Source organism: Sapajus apella, unplaced genomic scaffold (assembly GCF_009761245.1).
Source record: "Sapajus apella isolate SASKATOON/1434 unplaced genomic scaffold, GSC_monkey_1.0 scaffold45, whole genome shotgun sequence".
In the NCBI taxonomy this organism is placed as follows: domain Eukaryota; kingdom Metazoa; phylum Chordata; class Mammalia; order Primates; family Cebidae; genus Sapajus; species Sapajus apella.
The window spans coordinates 12,192,655-12,214,141 of record NW_022436985.1 but is presented as its reverse complement, the minus strand read 5'-3'; the positions used below and the strand labels follow the sequence as shown (position 1 = coordinate 12,214,141).

The 21,487-nt window shown below is 38.4% G+C and overlaps 1 protein-coding gene across 4 annotated transcripts in view; it reads left to right on the top strand.

Annotated features, from left to right (window-relative positions):
• The window catches only part of ARHGAP24 (Rho GTPase activating protein 24), a 487,442-nt gene that overhangs the window by 63,284 nt on the left and 402,671 nt on the right, over positions 1-21,487 (top strand). For 2 of the 4 annotated variants that reach the window (XM_032239858.1, XM_032239862.1), the window contains exon 2: positions 20,128-20,327. In XM_032239858.1, coding sequence (XP_032095749.1) covers positions 20,148-20,327 — 180 coding nt within the window. In that variant the 5' untranslated portion in view covers positions 20,128-20,147. Of the gene's footprint in view, positions 1-13,439; positions 13,444-19,466; positions 19,476-19,825; positions 19,921-20,127; positions 20,328-21,487 lie in introns of those variants that run through there. The other 2 variants (XM_032239861.1, XM_032239859.1) reach the window with 2 other exon arrangements.

Below are 21,487 nucleotides of genomic sequence, written 5' to 3'. Positions count from 1 at the left end.
GAAGAAACTTTGAGACTATTTAAATATCTTTTTTTAATCAAACTTGTACCTACTAGTTTTTTGCATCCATTGTTAACTTGTAATTCCATTATTCCTTTCAAATTGAATAATTGACATTTTACTGAAAGGAAGAGCTTTCCTATTATCTCATTTATTTATTAGTTTATTTATGATATCAATGAGCTTCATGTATTCTTGTTTTATTCTGTGGCTAGAATCCATTATACCCATAAATATTTAAATACTATCATTATTTATTCAGATACTCAAAATTTCCCAGATTTATTCATTGAAAGCCATTTAATATCAGTTTTTGTTTCCTTTTTGATAATTCCCCATCATTATTGAGGGTTTCTTTACTACCTGGCACATGTTGCTCTAGGATCATTTTGTATTTTCCTTGCCCACACCCTGGAATCAGTCCTTCATCCATGTAGCTTTGCTTCCGTTGAGAAGTAAATGACATTTAGAAGTCAAGATCTGACACCAGGAGCACTCATTGCTACTGATATGTTATTAATTCTAGGCCTTCTCAGCAAGAAGCATTAGTAAATATATGTTTATTTTTATCTCTATATCTATGTGCCTGTTGATGAAAAACCATGAGTCCATAGTGATACCTCCGACTCCAGTCTCAAACTACAGGATACATTCTGATGTCCCCACTTTCTCATTTGTAACTCTCTTTTCCAAAAGTGAGAAACCTAGCTTCACATTTATTATGTTCAATATATATGTTTGTTTTCTCAACTTCGAATACACAGAAAGCAACTTCGGAATTGCTAACCTATACCACAGCAAAAAAAGCAAACCTACTAACAAGAATTGAACTTTTTAACATCTTTTGGGAATAAAATTTACTAGAGGAACATAATTTGTGCATAGATCTCAAGTGCATAGTTCATGAAATTAGACAAATGTCTGTACTCATGTTTCTTCTGTCTCATCAAGAGGTAAAACATTTCCATCACCTTAGAAAGGTCCCTTGTGTCCCTTTCCAGTCAGTATCTACCCCTCAAGAGTAGCTGCTTTCCAGATTTCTATCACTATAGGCTAGCTTTGCCTCATCTAGAACTTCATATTAATGAAATCATGCAGTGACTCTTCTATATATGGCTTCTTTCACTCATTGTAATGACTGTTGGATTTATACATGTTGTTATATATACATGTATAAATCCAACAGTCATTATAATGAGTGAAAGAAACTGTATGTGTGTACACACACACACACACACACACACACACACACACACACACACACATATATATATATACACAGTTTATTTCTTTTGGTTGCTAAAAGAAACCAAGCCATGCTATTTGTTTATCTGTTCCCTCTTGATGGGTAGCATGCATTAGGATTATTTCCAGTTTGTGTCTAATATAAATAAAACTACAATGAACATTTTTGTATAAATCTTGAGAACATAAGGATTCTATTTCTCTTGGTTAAACGTCTGGATTGGAATCACTAAGTCATAGGTATAGTTATATTTAATTTTCTAAAAAATTGCCAAACCTTTTATTAAAGTGGTTGCACCATTTATACCTTCACCAGCAATATATGAAAATTCTAGTTATTTCATATCCTCATCAACATTTGGTATTGTCAGTGTTTTTAAATTTTAACCATTCAAATGTGCATGTAATGGTATCTGACTGTGTTTTTAATGTGCATTTATCTGATATCTAATGATGCTGGGACATTTTCATGAGATTATTGGACATTTCTATATGTTCCTCTGTGAAGTGCCTATTTAAATCTTTTTTCTATTTTCTAAATTAGATTGAGTTGTAGGAGTCATTTATATATTATGAATGTAAGTTTTTTGACAGATATATGCTTTGCAAACGTTTTCTGACAGTCTCTGGCTTGCCTATACACTGCTTTTCTTTTTAACTTTTATTTCAGGTCCATGAGTAAATGCAAAGGTGTGTTATATAGGTAAATTGCATGTTGCAGGAGTTCGGTGTATAGATTATTTCACTACTTCAGGTAATAAGCACAGTGATCAACAGCTTTTTGATCCTTGTGCTGCTCCCTCTGTCTACTCTCAAGTAGGCCCTGGCATCTGTTCCCTTTTTTGTGCCAATGTGTACTCAATGTTTAGCTCCCACTTGTAAGTGAGAACATGCGGTATTTGGTTTTCTGTTCCTGTGTTAGTTCTTTTAGGATGATGGTCTCCAGCTCTATCGATGTTGTTGCAAAGGGCGTGATCTCATTTTTTATGGCTACATAGTATTCCATGGTACATATGTACCACGTTTTTTTTTTATCCAGTCTAACATCAATGGGCACTTAGGCTGAGTCCATATCTTTGTTATTGTGAATAGAGTAGTGATGAACATACATATGCATGTGTCTTTATGGTAAAATGATTTATATTTCTTTAAGTATGTACTCAATAATAGGATGGCTACATTGAGTGGTGATTATGCTTTGAGTTGTTTGAGAAATCACCAAATTGCTTTTCACAATGGCTGAACTAATTTACATACCCACCAAATATATGGTACATGGAAAGAGTACAGTTTCAGTCCTCTGCATATAGCTAGCCAGTTGTCCCAGCACCATTTGTTAGATAGGAAATTCTTCCCATTGCTTGTTTTTGACAACTTTCTTGAATATCAGATGGTTGTAGGTGTGTGGCATTGTTTCTGTGCTCTCTATTCTGTTCCATTAGTCTATGTGTCTGTTTTTGTAACAATACTATGCTGTTTGGTTACTGTAGGCTTGTAGTATAAAGTAAAGCTGGATAACATAGTGCCTCCAGCTTTGTTCTTTTTGCTTAAGAATGCCTTGGCTAATTAATCTGTCATTTGGTTCAACTTGAATTTTAAAAGTTTTTTTTCTTAATTCTGTGAAGAATGCCATTGGTAGTTTGATAAGAATAGCATTGAATCTGTAAATTGCTTTTGGCAGTATGTCCATTATAACAATACTGTTTCTTTTTATCCATGAGTATGGAATATTTTTCCATTTGTTTCTGTCATTTCTGATACCTTTGAGTAGTGTTTTGTAATTCTTGTTGTGGAGATCTTTCACCTCTCTGTTTAGCTGTATTCCTAGGTATTTTATGTTTTTGTGTGGCTGTTGTAAATGGGATTGCATTCTTGATTTGGCTCTCAGCTTAGATGTTGTTATATAGGAATGCTACTGAATTAATAGCCTGAAATCTTTGCTGAAATTGTTTATTAGCTCAATAAATTTTGGGGCAGATACTACTAGGTTTTCTAGGAGTAGAATCATGTTATCTGCAAACAGCAATAGTTTGATGTCCTCTCTTACTATCAAGATGCTTTTATTTCTTTCTCTTGCCTGGTTTCTCTAACCAGGACTTCCATAACTATGCTGAATAGGAGTGATGACAGAGCATCCTTGTCTTGTGCTGTTTTTCAAGGGGAATGCTTCTAGATTTTTTTCCATTCATTGTTTTCTATGGGTTTGTCATAGATGACTTTCATTATTTTAAAGTATGTTTGTTCAATGCCTAGTTTGTTGAGGGTTTTAACCTGAAGAGATGTTGAATTTTATCAAAAGTTATTTCTGAATCTACTGAGTTAACCATGTGTTTTTTGTTTTTAGTTCTGTTTATATGATGGATAACATTTATTGATTTGCATATATTGAACCAACCCTGCATCCTAGGGATGAAGCCCACTTGATCATAGTGGATTAGCTGTTCAGTGTGCTGCTGGATTCAGTTGGCCAGTACTCTGTTGAGGATTTTTGCATCAATGTTCATCAAGGATATTGGCCTAACATTTTCTTTTTTTTGTTTTATGTCTCCCAGGTTTTGGTATCAGGATGAGACTTGCCTCGTAAAATGAGTTGGAGGGAAGTTCCTCCTCAATTTTCTTGGAATAGTTTCAATAGGAATGGTGACAGCTCTTCTTTATACATCTGGTGGAATTTGGCTGTGGTCCTGAGCTCTTTCTTATTTGTAGCCTTTTTATTACTGATTCAATTTTTAAACTCATCATTGGTCTGTTCAGGGATTCAATTTCTTCCCAGTTCAATCTTGGGAAGTTTCATGTTTTCAGGAATTTATCCATATCTTGTAGGTTTTTAAGTTTGAGGGCACAGAGTTTTTTTTTTTTTTTTTTTTTTTAATAGTAGTCTCTGAGAGTTTTTGTTGTTGTTGTTGTTGTTGTTTGTATTTCTGTGGTCCATTGGTCGTGTCCCCTTTGTCATTTCTTACTGTGCTTATTTGGACCTTCTCTCTTTTATTCTTTATTATGCTAGCTAATGATCTATCTTATTAATTATTTTTTTAAAAACTCATGGATTCATTAATCTTTTGTATGTTTTTTCCAGTCTTGATTTCCTTAAGTTCAGCTTCGATTTTGGTTGTTTCTTGTCTTCTGCTAGCTTTTGGGTTGGTTTGCTCTTGTTTCTCTAGCTCCCCTAGGTGATGATATTAGGTTGTTCATTTGAGATCTTTCTGACTTTTTGATATGGGCTATTAGTGCCATAAACTTTCATCTTAACACTGCTTTAGCTCTTTCCTAGAGATTCTGGTATGTTGTATCTTTGTTCTCATTAGAGTCAAGGAATTTCATGATTTCTGCCTTAATTTCATTGATTAACCAAAGACCATTCAGAAGCATGTTGTTTAAATTCCATGTAGTTGTATGGTTTTGAGTGGCTTTCTTAGTATTGATTTCTATTTTTATTGAGCTGTGGTTCAAGAGTGTGGTTGGTATGATTTCAGTTTTTTGAATATATTGAAGACTGTTTTATGTCCAATTGGGTGGTTGATTGTAAAGTATGTGCCATATTGTGATGAGAAGAATTATGTTCTGTTGTTTTTGAGTGGAGAGTTCTGTAGATGTCTATTAGGTCCATTTGGTCAAGTGTTGAGTTCAAGTCCTGAATATTTTTGTTAATTTTCTGCATCTATGATCTGTCTAATACTGTCACTGGGGTATTGAAGTCTCCCATGATTATTGTGTAGAATTCTTACTCTCTTTGTAGGTCTCTAAGAACTTTATATATGAGTCTTGGTGCTCCTGTGTCAGGTGCATATGTATTTCATATATGTTTAGGATAGTCAGGTCTTATTGAATTGAATACTTTGCCATTATGTCAGTACTTTTTTTGTCTTTAGAAAAAATCTTTGTTGGTTTAAAGTCGGTTTTTCTGAAATTAGAATAGCAACCATGACTTTTTTCTGTTTTCCACTTGCTTGATAGATTTTTCTTCATCCCTTTACCTTGAGCCTATGGTTGTCATTGCAAGTGATATAGGTCTCTTGAAAAAACAGAATCCCATTGGGTCTTGCTTTTTTATCCAGCTTGCTACTCTATGCCTTTTAATTGGGGTCATTGAGCCCATTACATTCAACATTAATATTGATATAAGCATATTTGATCCTGTCATGGTGTTGGTAGCTGCTCATTATGCGGACTTGTTTTGTGGTTGCCTTGTACTCTCAATGATCAGTTTACTTAAGTGTATTTTTGTAGTGGCTCATAACATTCTTTCTTTTCCATATTTAATACTCCTTTCAGAACCTTTTGTAAGGCATGTCCAATGGTAATGGATTCCCTCACCATTTGCTTGTCTTACTTCTCCTTTGCTCATGACACTTAGTTTGGCTAGGTATAAAATTCTTGGTTGAAAATTCTTTTCTTTAAGAATGCTGAATGCAGACCCTCAATCTGTTGTTCTGGTTTGTAGAGTTTCTGCTGAAAGGTTTGCTGTTAGCTTGATGGGTTTCACTTTTTAAGTCACGTCTGTCTTCTCTCTAGCTCCTTTTAACATTTTTTCTCTCATTTTGACCTTGGAGACTCTGATGATTCTGTATCTTGAGGATAGTCTTCTTGTGTAATATCTCACAGAAATTCTGTGCATTTCTTAATTTTGAACATTGGCATCTCTAGTGAGTTTGGGGAAGTTTTCATGGATAATATCCTAAAATGTGTTTTTCAAATTGCCCATTATCTCCTCATATCTTTCAAGGACACTAGTGAATTATAGATTTGGTCTCTACATAATCCCATATTTCTCAGAGGTTTTGTTCATTCTTTTGTATTCTTTTTTGTTTTTGAGTTAATTTAGAGAACAGTCTTTGAGATTTTTCCTGAGCTTGATTTATTCTGCTGTTCATACTTGTGATTGCATTATGAAATTCTTGTGTTGTGTTTTTCAGCTCTATCAGATCAGTTTGGTTCTTTCTTGTAATGGCCATTTCCTCTAACTGCTCTTGTATCATATTTTATTGTAATCTTTAGAATTCTTGAATTGGGTTTTGACTTTCTCCCAAATCTTGATGCTCTTCATTCCTGTCTACATTCTGAATTATATTTCTGTCATTTCAGCCTTTTCATCCTAGTTCAGAATCCCTGCTGGGGAACTAGTGCAGTTGTTTGGAGGAAAGCAGAAATTCTGACTTTTTGAGTTGCTGGAGTCCTTGTGTCCATTGTTTCTCAATTGCGTGGACTGATTAAATGTAGCTGCCACACCCCACAATGTGATGTAATTTGAGTACAGTCAGCTGACTTCCTGTATGCAGGAACTTATTTGTGGCTGAATTCTTATCCTTATTTTCACAGTGTGGGTGGGGGTAGCATATATTAGCAAAGTACTTTTGTTGTTGAAGTTTGAGCTGTGATCCAGTAGATGGTGCTTAAGCATAATGGCCAGTAGGTAGGCTCTTGCTTAGCTACTTCACTCCTTTGTATTTTCTCATGACTGCAACCGTGCTCCCTCTCAGTGCCCCTCAGTGCTCCAAGAGGGTGGGATCCTCTCCCACTCACGTTCTGGCAGTAGCTCTTGGTGTGGCACTTCTAGGCTGCACACTGCAGCTCTGGGGTGAGCTCAGGCTTAATGTTCCTTCCTGGCTAGGAGGCAGCAGGAGAAGGGACCTAGGCAGGGACAAGGACAAGTGGAAGAGGGCCTTTCACTTGTCTCTTGGGGCTCAAAAGACAGACCCACTACCAGTTGAGGGTACCAGCCTGGGGTGTGGTGGCTACATTGTGGACTCAAGCCAGAAGGCCCTGCCTGTTGATGAGCAGAGAGGCCAGGCAGCTCATGGGGGAAACTGATGGACTTCTTATTTTTGGGATAGCTGTGGCTTGCCGGAGTTGTGGTTAAATCACTCAGTCTTTGCTCCTTTTCCAGTCTGAGGATAGCAATGACAGTACAACTGCAGTGGCAGCGGCAGAGGCAGAGGCACAGGGACTTTTGGTCACCTCTGGGAGCTTCATCTCAGAGAAACACAGAGCCACTGCTACTGGGAATGTTGAGCTGGTGGGTGGGGGTGACTGCAACTGCTGGCCCAAGCTTGGGGCCCCACTTGGTGAAGATTGGGGGACTAAGGGCTCACAGTGAGGAGAGTCTGGGCTCCTTTATAATAACTGTGGTGTGCTGGAAGTATGAGTAAAACCCTTGGATTCTTTGTTTCTTCCCCAGACTGAGGCCAGCAGGTAGAGAGGGGGCTGTTGGTTGCCTCTGGGAGCACATCTGCAGGGAAACACAGAGCCATTAACAGTGGGAATGCTCAGCTGGGGTGGAGGAGCTATCCTGTGGTGTTAAGCCAGGGACCCTGCCTGGTGAAGAGTGGAGTGTGGGAGCTCGCTTGAAAGAGACTGGGCTCCTCTCTACAGCTTGCTGGAGGTTTCAACATAGAAACCAGGCCCTTTGTTCCTTCCCCAGAGCGGGGACAGTCAGGGTAGTACCACTGCAGCTGCAATGGCATACATGCTGTGGGTTGTCTCTGGGATTTCCTTCTCAGAGAGATGCAGAGCCACCACTGACTGAAGCATTCAGGTCGGGGTAGGTTAATCTTATTGGGGGCCCAGGTCAATAGGCACTGCCGAGTGAAGAGTAGGGGAGGAGGGACCCATGTGGAAAACAGTCTGGCTGCTTTTCTGGAAGGTGTATGCACTGTGCTGAGCATCTACATCAGTCCCCAACCACTACACTCCCTCCTGAGCCTGAGGGCAACAGGAGCAGGGACTGCAGGACAGCAAAGTTGGTGCCCTGGCTGTTCCCTCTGGGAACTCTGTCCCAGGGAAATATAGACCTGCTACCATTCTGAGAGCCCAGGCCGGGATGCCTGGAGTCCCAGGTTTGGAGGCCCTGCCAAGTGAGGAGTAGAAGAAGTCTGGTCCCTTTTCCATAAGGCAGCTCTGCTGGGGGTCTGGGACAGCCCCCAATCACTGCACACCCTCTGGAGCCTGAGAGCATCGGCGGGGGGGGTGGGGTGTTGCAGAGAAGCAAAAATGGCAGCCTGCCTCTCCCTCTGGGAGAACTGTCCCAAGGAAGTGCAAAGTTGCTCCCTGCCCAAGAACTCAGGTAGGGCTGGGGTGGCCTCACCAGCACCCCAAGCCAATGGGCCTTATCCTGCAAGGTGCAGTGGAGGCTGTTCAGCTCTGTGGATTTTACTTCTTTCCTGCAGGTGTGTGAGGGAGGCTGGCCTTTCCCATTGCTGGAGTTGCAGCCACTGGTGCCAGGGTACCTAGGGATCCAAGGCTCCCAGGACTCCATGTGTGCCTGAGCAGGACTCTGTCCACACTCCACGTAGCTCTATGTGTTGGTCTGGAAGCCCCAGCTGGGGAGTTTGCGGGGATCCCCTGAGCAGAAGTGGCAGGAGTGTGGGTCCCTGAGGACTCTCACGTGCTCACTGTTTCCCCCGGGGGCAACTCCCCTGACTCTTTATTACTCCCAGGTAGACAGTTCTCCTGTCTTGCTCTTCTCTGTTCTCCGTGGGTCATGCTGTTTCCCTAATGAATCCCAATGTGTTCACCTGGATATTCCAGTTAAAGATCTAGTGTCCACCCAGCACACTTTCTTCTGTCCATGAGAGCCGTGCACACTGGCTGCTGCTAGTCAGCCATCTTGGCCTCCATGTAGAAATATTTCTGTAACCATTTCCTAGCTGCCAGGTATCCTGGCATTTTCCCTGTGGATCTCCCAGTTCCTCAGGTCACAGAAGACTACATTTTCTTAGTGTTCTCTTTTGATGAGCACATTTTTTTTTTTAAATCTTTAATGAAGTCCACATTATAATTTTTTATGCTATTACTTCTTTTATTCTTTCTAAGAGAATCACGCCCTTTTCTCGGGTTACAAATTTATTTGGGCTCTCTCTCCATTCCTCTCTCACACCAGCTTGTCTCTTCGTAGCTTCATTTTATAAATGGCTTTGCTAAAAGGGAAGATGAATGTCGGCAACCTCAGATGCTCATCCTTTCAGTGTCTTCCCTATCCTAAGGGAAGATTCTACTTGGCATGCCTAAGTCACTTCTCCGTTTCCCGGGCCTGTCATTGTTACAAGGGAGCTCAGGTTCTGTGAGTAACTGAGTCCAAGCCCATCCCTTTAGCAAAGAGATGATGGCACCAACAAGAACAAAGTGGCATGAGGGAGAGGGAGTCCTCAGAGACAGGCCCTTGGATACTTCAAATATATGTGCCACCAAGCTTCTTAATTAAAATTTTTTTTTATGTACACGATATATTTCACTTTCACTAAACTGCTAATTAAATGTATTTGGGTGCAGTAAAGATAGGTTTCTATTTAGCATATATAAAAGTAAAGTGTGAAATAATCAGATATTTTGAAGTACTAAAATATGTTCAAATTATATGTGAAGAGCCATACTTCAACAGAGGTCACTGTTTAACGCATCAAAGTCTACCACAATGTGAATGATGCGCTTGTTTTCACTTGGACAAAATGTTTTCCTTACCTTCCTCAGATTCTAATAAAAAAAGTATTGTCCATACCTCCATGTAATAAACCACCGGGAGAGCAACTGTTTCCGTGATTAGGACAAGATTTATATACTTAGAAAGCTTAGTCATTTTGCTGGGCTTTAGAGCAAGCCTGATGATATTCCACCCACAGGATTAATTGACAAAAATGAGTGGTCCTTATTGGAAATCATTAAGTACCTCAGGGCCTTCATTTGAAGGAGAAAATCAGTCAGTTCATTGTAGACAAACGACTGTCTCCATCAAAGTTACCCACTTGTAAAGTATTTTCTTTGAAGTGTAGGTGAGTAAAAAGCTGGCCCCACTGAGAGGCTTGAAATGATAATGCAATCGACAACATTTGATTCTCCTAGGCCAGACTCACTAAAGAAAGCTGACATTAAAAGTAGTGTTTCAGGAAAGCTTTTATCTTACCTTAAAAATTATGGCCATCAGGGAAAGTGCTGGAGGGGCTCTATAAATTATGGGCACAGAGGTTATTTCCCCATAATGAGGAAAGGACCCAGCTGACTTTCTCAGAATCCTATGGGCTTCAGCTTTCCTCTCTCAATTCTCTCCGCTATGTGCAAAAACTTTCCTTCATTACTGCCATTGCTCTCCCATCCTTTGGGTATTATAATCCCATTACTTTTCAGATTTAGATGTGGAAAACCTCTTTTAAAAATTAATGAATGAATGAATTTTAATTGTCATATAAACATTTTATACATTGGTCATGTGCAACATCATGTTTGGAAATACACATACATTCTGGAATGGCTAAATTGAAAAAATTAACATAAACATTACCTCACATCCTTATTGTTTGTGATGAGAACACTTAAGATCTACTCTGAGCAATTTTCAAGGACACAATCATTGCTATAGTCACCATGTTATACAATAGACCTCTTGAACATTTTCCCATCTAATTGGCATTTTGTATATTTTGACCAACGTCTCCCCAACCCTTCTGGACCTCCCCAAACTTCTTTTCTTTGTGACAGTTTTTCAAAACAAAATTGCATTAATAAACTATGGATGAGGGAGTGGAGTACACACAGAAGGTTAAAAATTGAGGAGTTTATAACATCGAGTTTCTGATTCTATTTTGAAGGGTCTAGTCATAGATTCAATTAATATAAAATAAGAGACATCCAACTCTTTTTCATCTTTCCTGCTTTGGGCTTGTTTTCTTTCTTTCTCTCTACCCATATGATGAAATGATAGTTGCTATCTTCAAGCTTGCCATTAAAATAAGTTGAGTTTATAACCTTTTCCTGTTTCAAGTGGCATTCTTTTTAGAGGAGCACCTGAATTTCTATTTGATATTTGAGGGACATCTTCAGTGCCTAGTTTGTCTACAGAATTGAAGTAAAAAAGAGTCTTTCTTACCTTTTCATATATGTTGATTGGTTGTGACTGTCTAGAGTGCTAGATAGAGAGGGTATCCAAAAGTGAATTAACTAATAATGTCTGGTGATTAATTAATAATGTCTGCCTTGAGCTTGACAAGCAGCAGTACAATTGCCATGTATCTGTCAATTCTTTCTTAATCCCAATCAGTGGTAAAGTATTTATTTTGATTTGATTTTTGTTTCTACTCCAGTTTCAGCATGGGGAATTCCAGTGGTTATCTTTCTTATTTGTCCTTCAGATATCACTGTGGTGGTGAGGGACAGTTTTAAGTATATATTAAAGTATTATACATATAATATATTGAAATTAATATACATAATTTTCTCTCTAGCTGAATTAAAACCATCTTAAGAAGGAACAGATTATCTCTACAATGTATGAGGTATTAAATAGGCAACAAAAACTGAATTCTTAGGAGAAATTTCCTTTTTTATGGTTCATTTCAGTAAGTCATTCTGATTTCTTAGCAAATGAATATGGAAACATTGAAGCTTAAAATCTAATATGTAGATTGATGTTCCTGACCCATTCCAACATACACATCATTTTTTGCCATTGTCCATTCTCTGATGTTTTGAACAATTTAATCAAGCAACATGATTTTGTAGTGTTTCTTCAGAAAAACACCCACACATAAGTTCCCCCAGGTATGCCCTTCTGGTGACTGTTTTCAACTTTATATTCATGATTGTTGTGCGTCGTTCAATTCCCATTGCTCTTTTCATTCTTATGCTTTTCATTTTCAAGAAGAAATGTTTATTTATTTTTAACTCAAATCGTGATTAAGAGTAGCATCCAGTGAGACAAATGGCAATCCACTTGGCTCAATAGTTTTTGAAGTTCAGTGTAGCTTTAAGACACTAAATTTGGGTTAGGTTTAAATGGGAGAATTTGGTGTGACGTCCTTGCATTTGTGTCTAGTAATGGCAAATGTTTTGTGATTTTTGTACAGTGCTCGGGATCTTTGAGGGCTTTGGTGTCAGTTTTCATACAGGCCCCAAGAACTGACTGAAACACAAAGACAAATTGAAGCATTCATTCATTTATTCATTAGTTTGCCATTTATTTAACAATTTTTTTGAGCATTAACCTGTATGCCAGTTCAGCGGTGGGTTCCATGGAGTCTATTGTGGTATGGAACACTGAGAAGAAATAGAAACATGTCGTACATGTGATAAGGGTCATGTTCAGGATGGGATCAGGCAAGTGTAACTTTCAGAGCGGAGTGGTGGTGGCATCAGGGAAGTCTTTGAGAAGACCTGAAGGATAAATAGAAGTTAGCCATGATGTCCAGGCAATGGGAAAACCACATGTGAAAGCCCTAAGTCCTTCCAGCAACTTTAAGAAATTCAATTGCTTCCCATAGACATATTTAAGCTTCTGGAATTTATATCAGTGCTAAAACAATCTCTATTACATCATTTGTTATTTCGGACCAAGAGTACTGATTCCCTTGTAGGCACCACATTTTGATTTATTCTTCAATAAAAAAGGTGGTGTGGTGGAGAGTGAGGGGACAGAAAGTGAACTGAGAAAATTCATCCATTTTCTTTAGTTAGCAGTTACTTTTTTCCCTTACTGTAACTCATTAAGATCTAATTATTTAAATATTTTTGTTATATACTGTTTGGCAAATGCAATGTTTGAAAAACCTTCTATATGCCCTAGCTCTTGTATGAATCTTTAGCTATCTGGTATATTTTTACCATTTTATAGTTTCATGCTTTTTGGTAGTTTTATACCTTAGGAGGTGTTCATGCATTTGACACATAACTGTGTGTTTAATGGCCACTCCCTGCTACCTCCGCTCACCCAATACGCTGGTTAGAAGGCTGCCATTCTCCAGGCGCTAATGTGCCAACGGAAAGACAGAGAAATGATAAGAAAAACTGAATATAAAAGGGATTCTTGTGTGCTGTGGAAAAAATAAAATAAGGAAATATGAGAATGTGGTGAGAGATGAGGCATGGTTCTAGTAAGGGAGGCCAAGGTGGTCATCTATAATAAGGCAGCATTTGAACTGAGAAGTGAATGGTGAGAAGTTAGCTGTTCAAGATGTGAGGGAAGCATTCAAGGAAAGGTAAGCAGGGATCATTTGGGGCCATATATGCCATGACAAAGAATTTGGATTTAACTCTGAGTGGAAGTGTTTAATTATTGGAGAGTTTTAGAACAGTGGTAACATGACTTGATTTGCTTTCTAAAAGAAAATGCTAATGCTATAGAAAGAATTCATCATATCACCATGCTAGGAATAAGATCAGGGCTTAAATAGAAGGCTATTCTAGTAATCAAGGAAAGTGATGTGATGAGTCTGGAGTGTCTTGTACTCCATGAGTTCTAAAGGTATTGCTCTTTCTCAGTACACTTAGTTTCATATGAATTTGTGTGTGTGTGTGTGTGTCTGTGTGTATGAACATGATTTTATTAAACATTGAGTCATGTAGCTACATAATTTTATGTCTGACACAGGGTAGAACATGGAGATTTAGACTTTTATGATGGAAAGGAAAATGTCCTAGACTCTTGCCCCTTCTCTCTACCACCATCTGTGCTTCCGTCTTCCATTTGTATTCATCCCATTTAAGCTTGGATTCCCTCATAGTATCCACCTGCCACACTCTTGCTTTCAGCCAGCCCCCCATAAAGCAGGAGGTGGTATTGACAGATGCATCCTCATTGTGTTCCTGGCTTTCCCAGACCTGAGACACAGGTTTTGGGACTTCAACATATGAATTTGGAGGGCACAAAACATTCAGTCCATAACAACAGGTAAGAGGATTCTATGTGGGGCACTGGCTTCTGTTATAGGTAGTGAGGGTTAGGAGAGATGGTATTCATTGCATCCAGGGAAAATCTAGATGGAGCTGGAAAATGGACAAAGGAGAGATTTGGTAGGATTCAACTTTCACATTCAACGTTCAAAGCTGAGCCAAAGTAGAGAGCTGAACACATTAAATCAAGTAAGGGGTGACTGACTCACAAGAAAAAAATGCTTTTTATGTCATTTTATCCTGAAATTATTTAAACATTTAGGATATTGAAAGAGTTCCAGATTCTAAATTAGGTACATAGCTACAGTTATTGAGGAAATGTTCTGGGAAATAATCAAAATAAATCTATCACTTCACCGATTGACTTTAATAATGGCACAATCGGTTTTTTTAGTGAACACTGGATGGCGAAACACTTAGGTCTTTGCTTGATCTACAGGCATATGCTTACATGGCTTCCAGTACATGGCACCAAGTAATTAAAAAAATAAGAAAATAATATCAACAAATATTTTGTCTTTAAAGATTTTGTTCTCTAGAGCAGTGGTCCACAACCTTTTTAACACCAGGGACCGGTTTCATGGAGTGAAGGGGAGATGGTTTCGGGGTGAAACTGTTCCACCTCAGATCATCAGACAGCAGTTATATTTTCATAAGGAGAGCACAACCTAGATCCCTCACTGGGCAGTTCACAGTAGGGTTTGAGCTCCTTTGAGAATCCAGTGCCACTCTGATCTGACAGGAGATGAGGCTCAGGCAGTAATTCTTGCTCACCTCCAGCTCAGCTCCTGCTGTATGGCCCCGTTCCTGATAGGCCACGAACTGGTACTCGTCCTTGGCCCAGTGGGTGGGGGACCCCTGCTCTAGACAGAACACACACAGTATATACCCACACCCACCATACACCCACACAGTCACACACCCATACACACGTGCACTTGCATGTACTCCTATAAACACACGCACATACTGTCTCATTCCTTTTGTAAGATTTTGTGAACCATTATGTATAGAAAGGGTGTATCTATAATTTAGGCATACAGCTCAATATAATGTCCTGAGCTTGACAAACCAGCATATTAGCAATATCTATAAAATAAATTATTTTGTTTAAAATAAGAAAAAGTGGGATTTAAATAAATATTGGCTTTTTGTAGTTATATACTGTGTACAGTGGAATACTGTCTTAAAAAGGATTTATGTTCTAGAGCCAACACAAATGGTGACAACTGGGTGTGATCAAAATTTCTTCCCAAAGTCCCACAAATCTCTCATAGTTTGCAGTACTTTACCAACATTGCCAGTTTTTTTGTTTGTTTGTTTTCTTCCCTAGCAATAGAATACATTGCTGTTTCTTTGACTAATGGAGGGGACGTGAGATATGAAATCATGCGCACTCCAACTCTGGGAACACATTTATACAGTGAAATACTCACCCCACCAGAGGCCAAGGAAACTGACACTGATTGAAGGCATGGAGATGTATCTGTTCCCCTTCACCCTTGCCATAGGTGCACACATTCATTGAGTGGGTGCATTGTGGTGGAATTGCCTGTGTTATTTAAGCTCTTTTCTCTCCCTCTTTCCTTTTGCTCCAGCTTCCTCCTACTATCTCATTCTCTCATGTTTGCTGAACATTATCATTTCAAATACATTATTATTTATACAAATATATAGGTATTATTTCAAATACATTGCAACTCTATAATATATGCCATCCTCTTTATTTACATCCTAGTTTATATGCATGCTTATGTATTCTTTGTTGAAGTGAAGTCATACATCTAAATAGCTATGTGTGTGCTGTTTGACTCTTAAAAGAATCTGTTAGGAGCATAAGTTTCATCTCTGATTGCACCAAGTCATACTACTGTGTTCTTGGCCCTTCTGGTTGCAGAAAAGAACCATACAAACAGATGTAGAAACCAGTTTCCTCCTCTGGAAAATAATTCAAAAAACTACAAGCCCATCAAATGCTGAGAACTGTCTAGCTATGGCATGGTACATCCATCATTAAGATTTTTTCCTTTAGATTGATACAAAGACACAGGTTCATTTCTCAATTCTGTTTTTGTTTTAGTTTGAAATAACCATGTATTTATATTTTTTACTTTGTTCATTGTTGTGCTGATTTTCTAACCAAGGTGATATTTCTATTTTGTAATTTCACATATCACCCAGCTACCAAGGGTCTGACTTCAGTGAAAGTATTTTCCCAGCAAAGATTCAGTGAAATCATTCTCTGAGAATTTGAATGAATAAAGTGTACTTAGTGCTAAACCACAATTGGTTATGTGTGTTTCCTGCCAAGACTAAAAAGTATAAATTAGGAATATGTTTTTTTCATAAAGGGCAGTTTCAGGCTCTTTCAAGAATAATGATTTTAACATTGTGTTTAAGAACAATTTTCATGCTAATTGAAGTCTCCTATGTCAAAGGAAAAAAGTCAAGTTCTTAGCATACACAGTCTTTTTTAAGGCATTAAATGCAATGAGAAGGAACCCTCCAAAATATTCTTTGTAGAGATTCTGTTGTGATTATTGCAGAGCTTCATCTATTGATTCAATAGGTTTATTGAGTACCAGGTAAGCACTATTAAAGACACTGGTTATTCTTAGTAAGAAAAGCCCTGTTTTTGACCTCATGAAGTTTATGGTCTCCTGGTAGGGTGATAGACAATAAACAATTAAAGAAATAGCAATTTAGAGAAGTGTCAGGGAGACAAAGGACACAGTTCAGTGACGGAGAATAGAAAGAGATGACCTAATTCACAGGATGATTAGTGAACTTTTTTTTGGAGGAGACAGATTTTAAGCCAAAACTTAGATAAGAAGGAGTTAAGCATGAGAAGAACCCAAGGCAGAGTTTTCTAGGCAGAAATCAGCAATTCATAAAGGAGCTTGGGTGTTTCCAGAACTGAAAAGAGACTAGAGAGGTTAACTTTGTGTATGGTAGAGGGAGGGAAGGGTGAAGGTGGCATGAGATTAGGTTAGAGAAGTAAACAGGTGCCAGATGATTCAGAGCCTTTTAGGCCATGGTAAGACTCTGGATTTTGAAATAAGTACCGTGGGAAGCCAACAACATTTTCCAATGTTGAGAGTCATTATCTGATTTGAATTTTTAAAAGCTCACTTTGGCCGCATTTTGGAGAATGAAATATGTGTGAGCATGTACCCGTGTATTTGTGTTATGGCTCAAAATGGAAGCAGTGAGACTCCTTGGAATGCTGTTAGAATTGTCGCCTCAAAAGATAATAGTGGACTGCACCGTAAGGTGGCAATGGAGACGAAGCCAAAGTGACAGATTTGAACTATTTTTTAGAGGTATTCTGAAATTACTGATCGATTTTATAGCCAGGGTCAGGAAGAGTCAGGAATCAAATGATCAGTTTTCTATATATATATTTTTGCAATTGGGTATATATCATGGTGTCATTTACTAAGATCAGGTTTTGGGGAAGATCCCTTTTCAGAGGGAGATCATGTTCACTTTTAGACACTTAGCATGAAACCTGTTGCAAAATTGATTACTTTGTCAAACATTGATTGAGTTTCACTGCATGCCAGACATTGTGCTGAGTAGTAAGGATATCTGATGTCCCCTACACTTATGGAATTACAGAGATGATGGATTTCAGAGTGCTAGAAGAGACTATAGTTGGAAATAATCCAGCCTAGCATCCTCATTTTAAAGATGAAGTGTAGAATTTTAATCATTTAATTTCTTCAGAAATGTTAAGACTTCTCTATAAAGATAACGGTTATTTTAGTAAAACTTTTTTAAGTTTTTACACATCTAACAATAGTTGTGACATTTCTTCCCCTTAGGAATATGATAAATCTACTTTCATTTCTGTTTTGATGAATTGTTACAATTAGTCTTCAATTAGCATTATTAAAGCACTTTCTGATGCATTCTGAAATCATAAAGATACAGGCATCAGTGAGAAATATTGTCATTGGCTTCGGTCAGACTTATAAACATCATATGCAAAAGAAATCAGAAACCATGTTCTGGGGTACACATATTTTTCACTAAGGCATGAATGTACACAAAAGGGGAATTAGCCACTTGTATTTTTTATATTATCCATGGTAGGTTGCTAATGACCTTGAAGCATTTTAGAGGGAAATTTTAAAACTTAATAGAAAGCTTGAATGTGAGAGGAAAGAAAAAAACATGTAAGGGCCCTAAATACTCTGTTGTACAATGACTTCTATATTTGCGTGTGTGCATGTTTGTGCTGTGTGTGTGTGTGTGAGTGTGTGTGTGTGTGTGTGTGTGTGTGTTGGAATGTTTGTTTTAAGGTCCATTTTAACTTTGTAAGTTAAGATGTTTGGTGAAAGAATTTAGGCAGTGATGAAACAGCAAGTTGTGTAGATTCAAACAGTTTAAACACCAGGAGACGAAAAAGATGATTTAGGGTGGTCTATCTAAGCATACTTATTATCGAAATCATCTTACAGCATTAATTGTTCATTGAGAGTGGGGTTCTTGGCTCTTCATAGTAGGTCAAGTACTGTGAAAGAAAGGAGATGAAAGTTTTTGTTCTGAGGGAGTAGCAAACTGGAAGCATCAGGCATGATTCAGTCTGCACACATGGGCACACACCTGAGGGGAGAATGCTTTCTGCAATAAGTGGTTGCAGTCATAGAATGCCCCATAGGGCAAAGGAAATGTCTTGACATATTGTAGAGACAGCGGCCTATTTTTCAAGAAAGGAAAAAACTGCAAATTGAATGAGGCAGATGATAGTCAAGTAACTGCCTTGAAGTTTAAAAGTAGTTTATGAGGTGAAGATTAAGGCAAGGATGGTGATAGATTGAAATATATGCCAACGAAAGAGGCAAATCTACTGCAAAGATGGTTGAAGTTACTAAAATAAGAAGTAATTAGAGAGAAAGTTCTGCTTCATCCCTGCAACAGGAATGGCGGGAATAAACTGAAAGAACTCGAAGCCCAATAATGGAAGATTTGATCCTGAGCCTTCAGGGAAGAAACATAAATGACCAAGGGCTGACAATGGAAACTTGGTGGAATTTATAAGTAGGATTGTATACATGCAAATTGATTAAAAAATTAGTGGTGAATATAAACGTCAGACAGAAAGGCAGCTCGTCTTCCAGAATCGATCAGAAATAATATAACAGGGGCTTTGTGCATGTGCCTGGACAGGAATATTCTATGTTTTATCAGATAGTCTATATCTTTATAACCTCATCAAAGGCACAAGAGTGAGAGAGGACTTCTCAATTCCGAATAAAGGTTTAGAAATAAACATTAGCAAGAATTTGGAAGAAGCTCTTGGGGCAGTAAAATCTTTTAACCACTTGTCCTTGGCTCCCCCAGAACGTACGCCTTCTTTGTTCTTACTAGGGCAGTTGTTTTAGCATCTCACCTGTGGGATAATATTTTTCCAATGAAAAACTCATTTTCTTGCTTATGCACAGGTAGTATGGCCTTATACCTCTTCACAGGTAACCTTAAAATATTCCTCCTCATGCCATGGACTGGCACATACCCCTCCCTCCTGAAGCTTGACAATGGCTGTAGGAGAAAGGAAAAACTAGCCAAGCAGGGTTTTTTTTTTTTGGTTTCCTCTTAAATTTTTCAGCTGTACGAATCCCAGAGCAGCCAAAAAAATTGTCAAAGGAATAATCTGGGAACGAGGGTAGAAACATCCTGAGGTATGTTCACCCGTGTAAGACAAATATCTTCCATTAAGGTTTTCTAAATAGTCTCTTTAAACTGGGACACAGATCAGGCTAGCGCTTGTTAAGGTAAACACGTCTGCAGGGGCCCACCCCAGACTGTGCCCCGCAGACACAGAGGCCGTCATTTTGAGAGTTATGTTTTTGTTGATTGTTTTAGTTTGTTTTTAGGAATTCCCTTTACCTCTAGAACTTTCTCATTTTTCATTTCTGCTTAGAGACAAAGAGCACCACCCAGCTGCTGAATTCATTTAAGAAGGCAGGAAGGCACAACAAGCTCTCTCCATATTTCCTCTGGGCATATTGTTGTTAGGTCTGTGGTTTGTGTCTAGAAATTTGGTCGATGAGTTGAAGAACATTTTTACCCCTCCTCCCACTTTCTTTTCTTTTCTTTTTTCTTTATTTTTTTCTCTCTCTTTCTTTCTTTTCTTTTTTTTTTTTTTGAATAATAGTGGTTTAAAAGGGAGTTGAGTATAACAGAGCACCTTATTATTTTCCTTTCTTTTTGTTTGATAACTAGGAAAGTCCATCAGCTTGATAATGGAGGAGAACAATGACTCCACGGAGAACCCCCAACACGGCCAAGGGCGGCAGAATGCCATCAAGTGTGGGTGGCTGAGGAAGCAAGGAGGCTTTGTCAAGACTTGGCATACTCGCTGGTTTGTGCTCAAGGGGGATCAGCTCTATTATTTCAAAGATGAAGAAGAAACCAAGCCGTTGGTGAGTAGGAGAAAATGTAAAGCATTAAGGGCCTAAGAAAGCCAAAAAACAGAAGGATTTACCAGAAACCGATTAGGACGGAGACCACCCAGAGCTCCCCAGTCTCCTTCAGTTCATTGTCATCTTTCACACGTTTTCCCATTGTTTGCTTTGAGGTGGAGATAATAAAGTTGCTAATTGAGGCCAGGAGGCAAATTATACTTGTCTAATATTAATTATAATTTTTACTAAGCCAGAGGAGAATGTCTGAGTCCCTCTAGCAAACTTAGTTCATGAGAAAATTTTAATAGACATCTCCTAAAAGATATATTGCAACCAAACAAGAGTAAATGGAAAGCCAAGGTTTGAAGGAAGAACTGTACACACAACCTTCAGTAATTTCTGAGACATATTCAGTATCAATTCTCAGAGGCTTCCCCCCTACCTTAACTCACATAAAATATGGATGTGGTGCTAAACAAAATGACCTTGATATATTCAATCAGTATGCATAATGTACCCATCACCCTGTGAATAGTCTCTCTGTTGCTTTGTAGTTCCTTAGTGGTCTTTTATTTGTTTATTTACTTATTTTCTCAACCACAAGTCTTAAGACTGCAATGACAGAATAATCTTCATCTGCATTTCTGTAGCTACAACAGTTTTCTCGGGTTGATCATAGCTTATCAATTAATGAGAAGAGATGCAAAGGAGTCATTGCCTTTGCGTGTTCTCTTCAGCAACATCTATAGGATACATACATGAGAGAAGAAACATTTTAGATTAGTTATATAAACATTCCTAACAGTGTGTTCTTGAGGCTATTTCATCTTGTGTTAAAGTTAAAAGAACTTATTTAGAAATTTGGACTAGGTCTCTGCTTTAGTATTTTAAATTCCTAAGGCATTATAATTTCACAACATTCTCATTCTTCTAATTGAATTACCTAAAAATATCAATAAAAATGCGTGGTGGCTCATGCCTGTAACCAACACTTTGGGAGGCCGAGGTGGGTGGATCACGAGGTCAGGAGATTGAAACCATCCTGGCCATCGCGAAAATACAAAAATCAGCCAGGTGTGCTGGTATGCGCCTGTAGCCCTAGCTACTCAGAAGGCTAAGGCAGGGAGATCTCTTGAACCCAGGAGACAGAGGTTGCAGTGAGCTGAGATCATGCCACT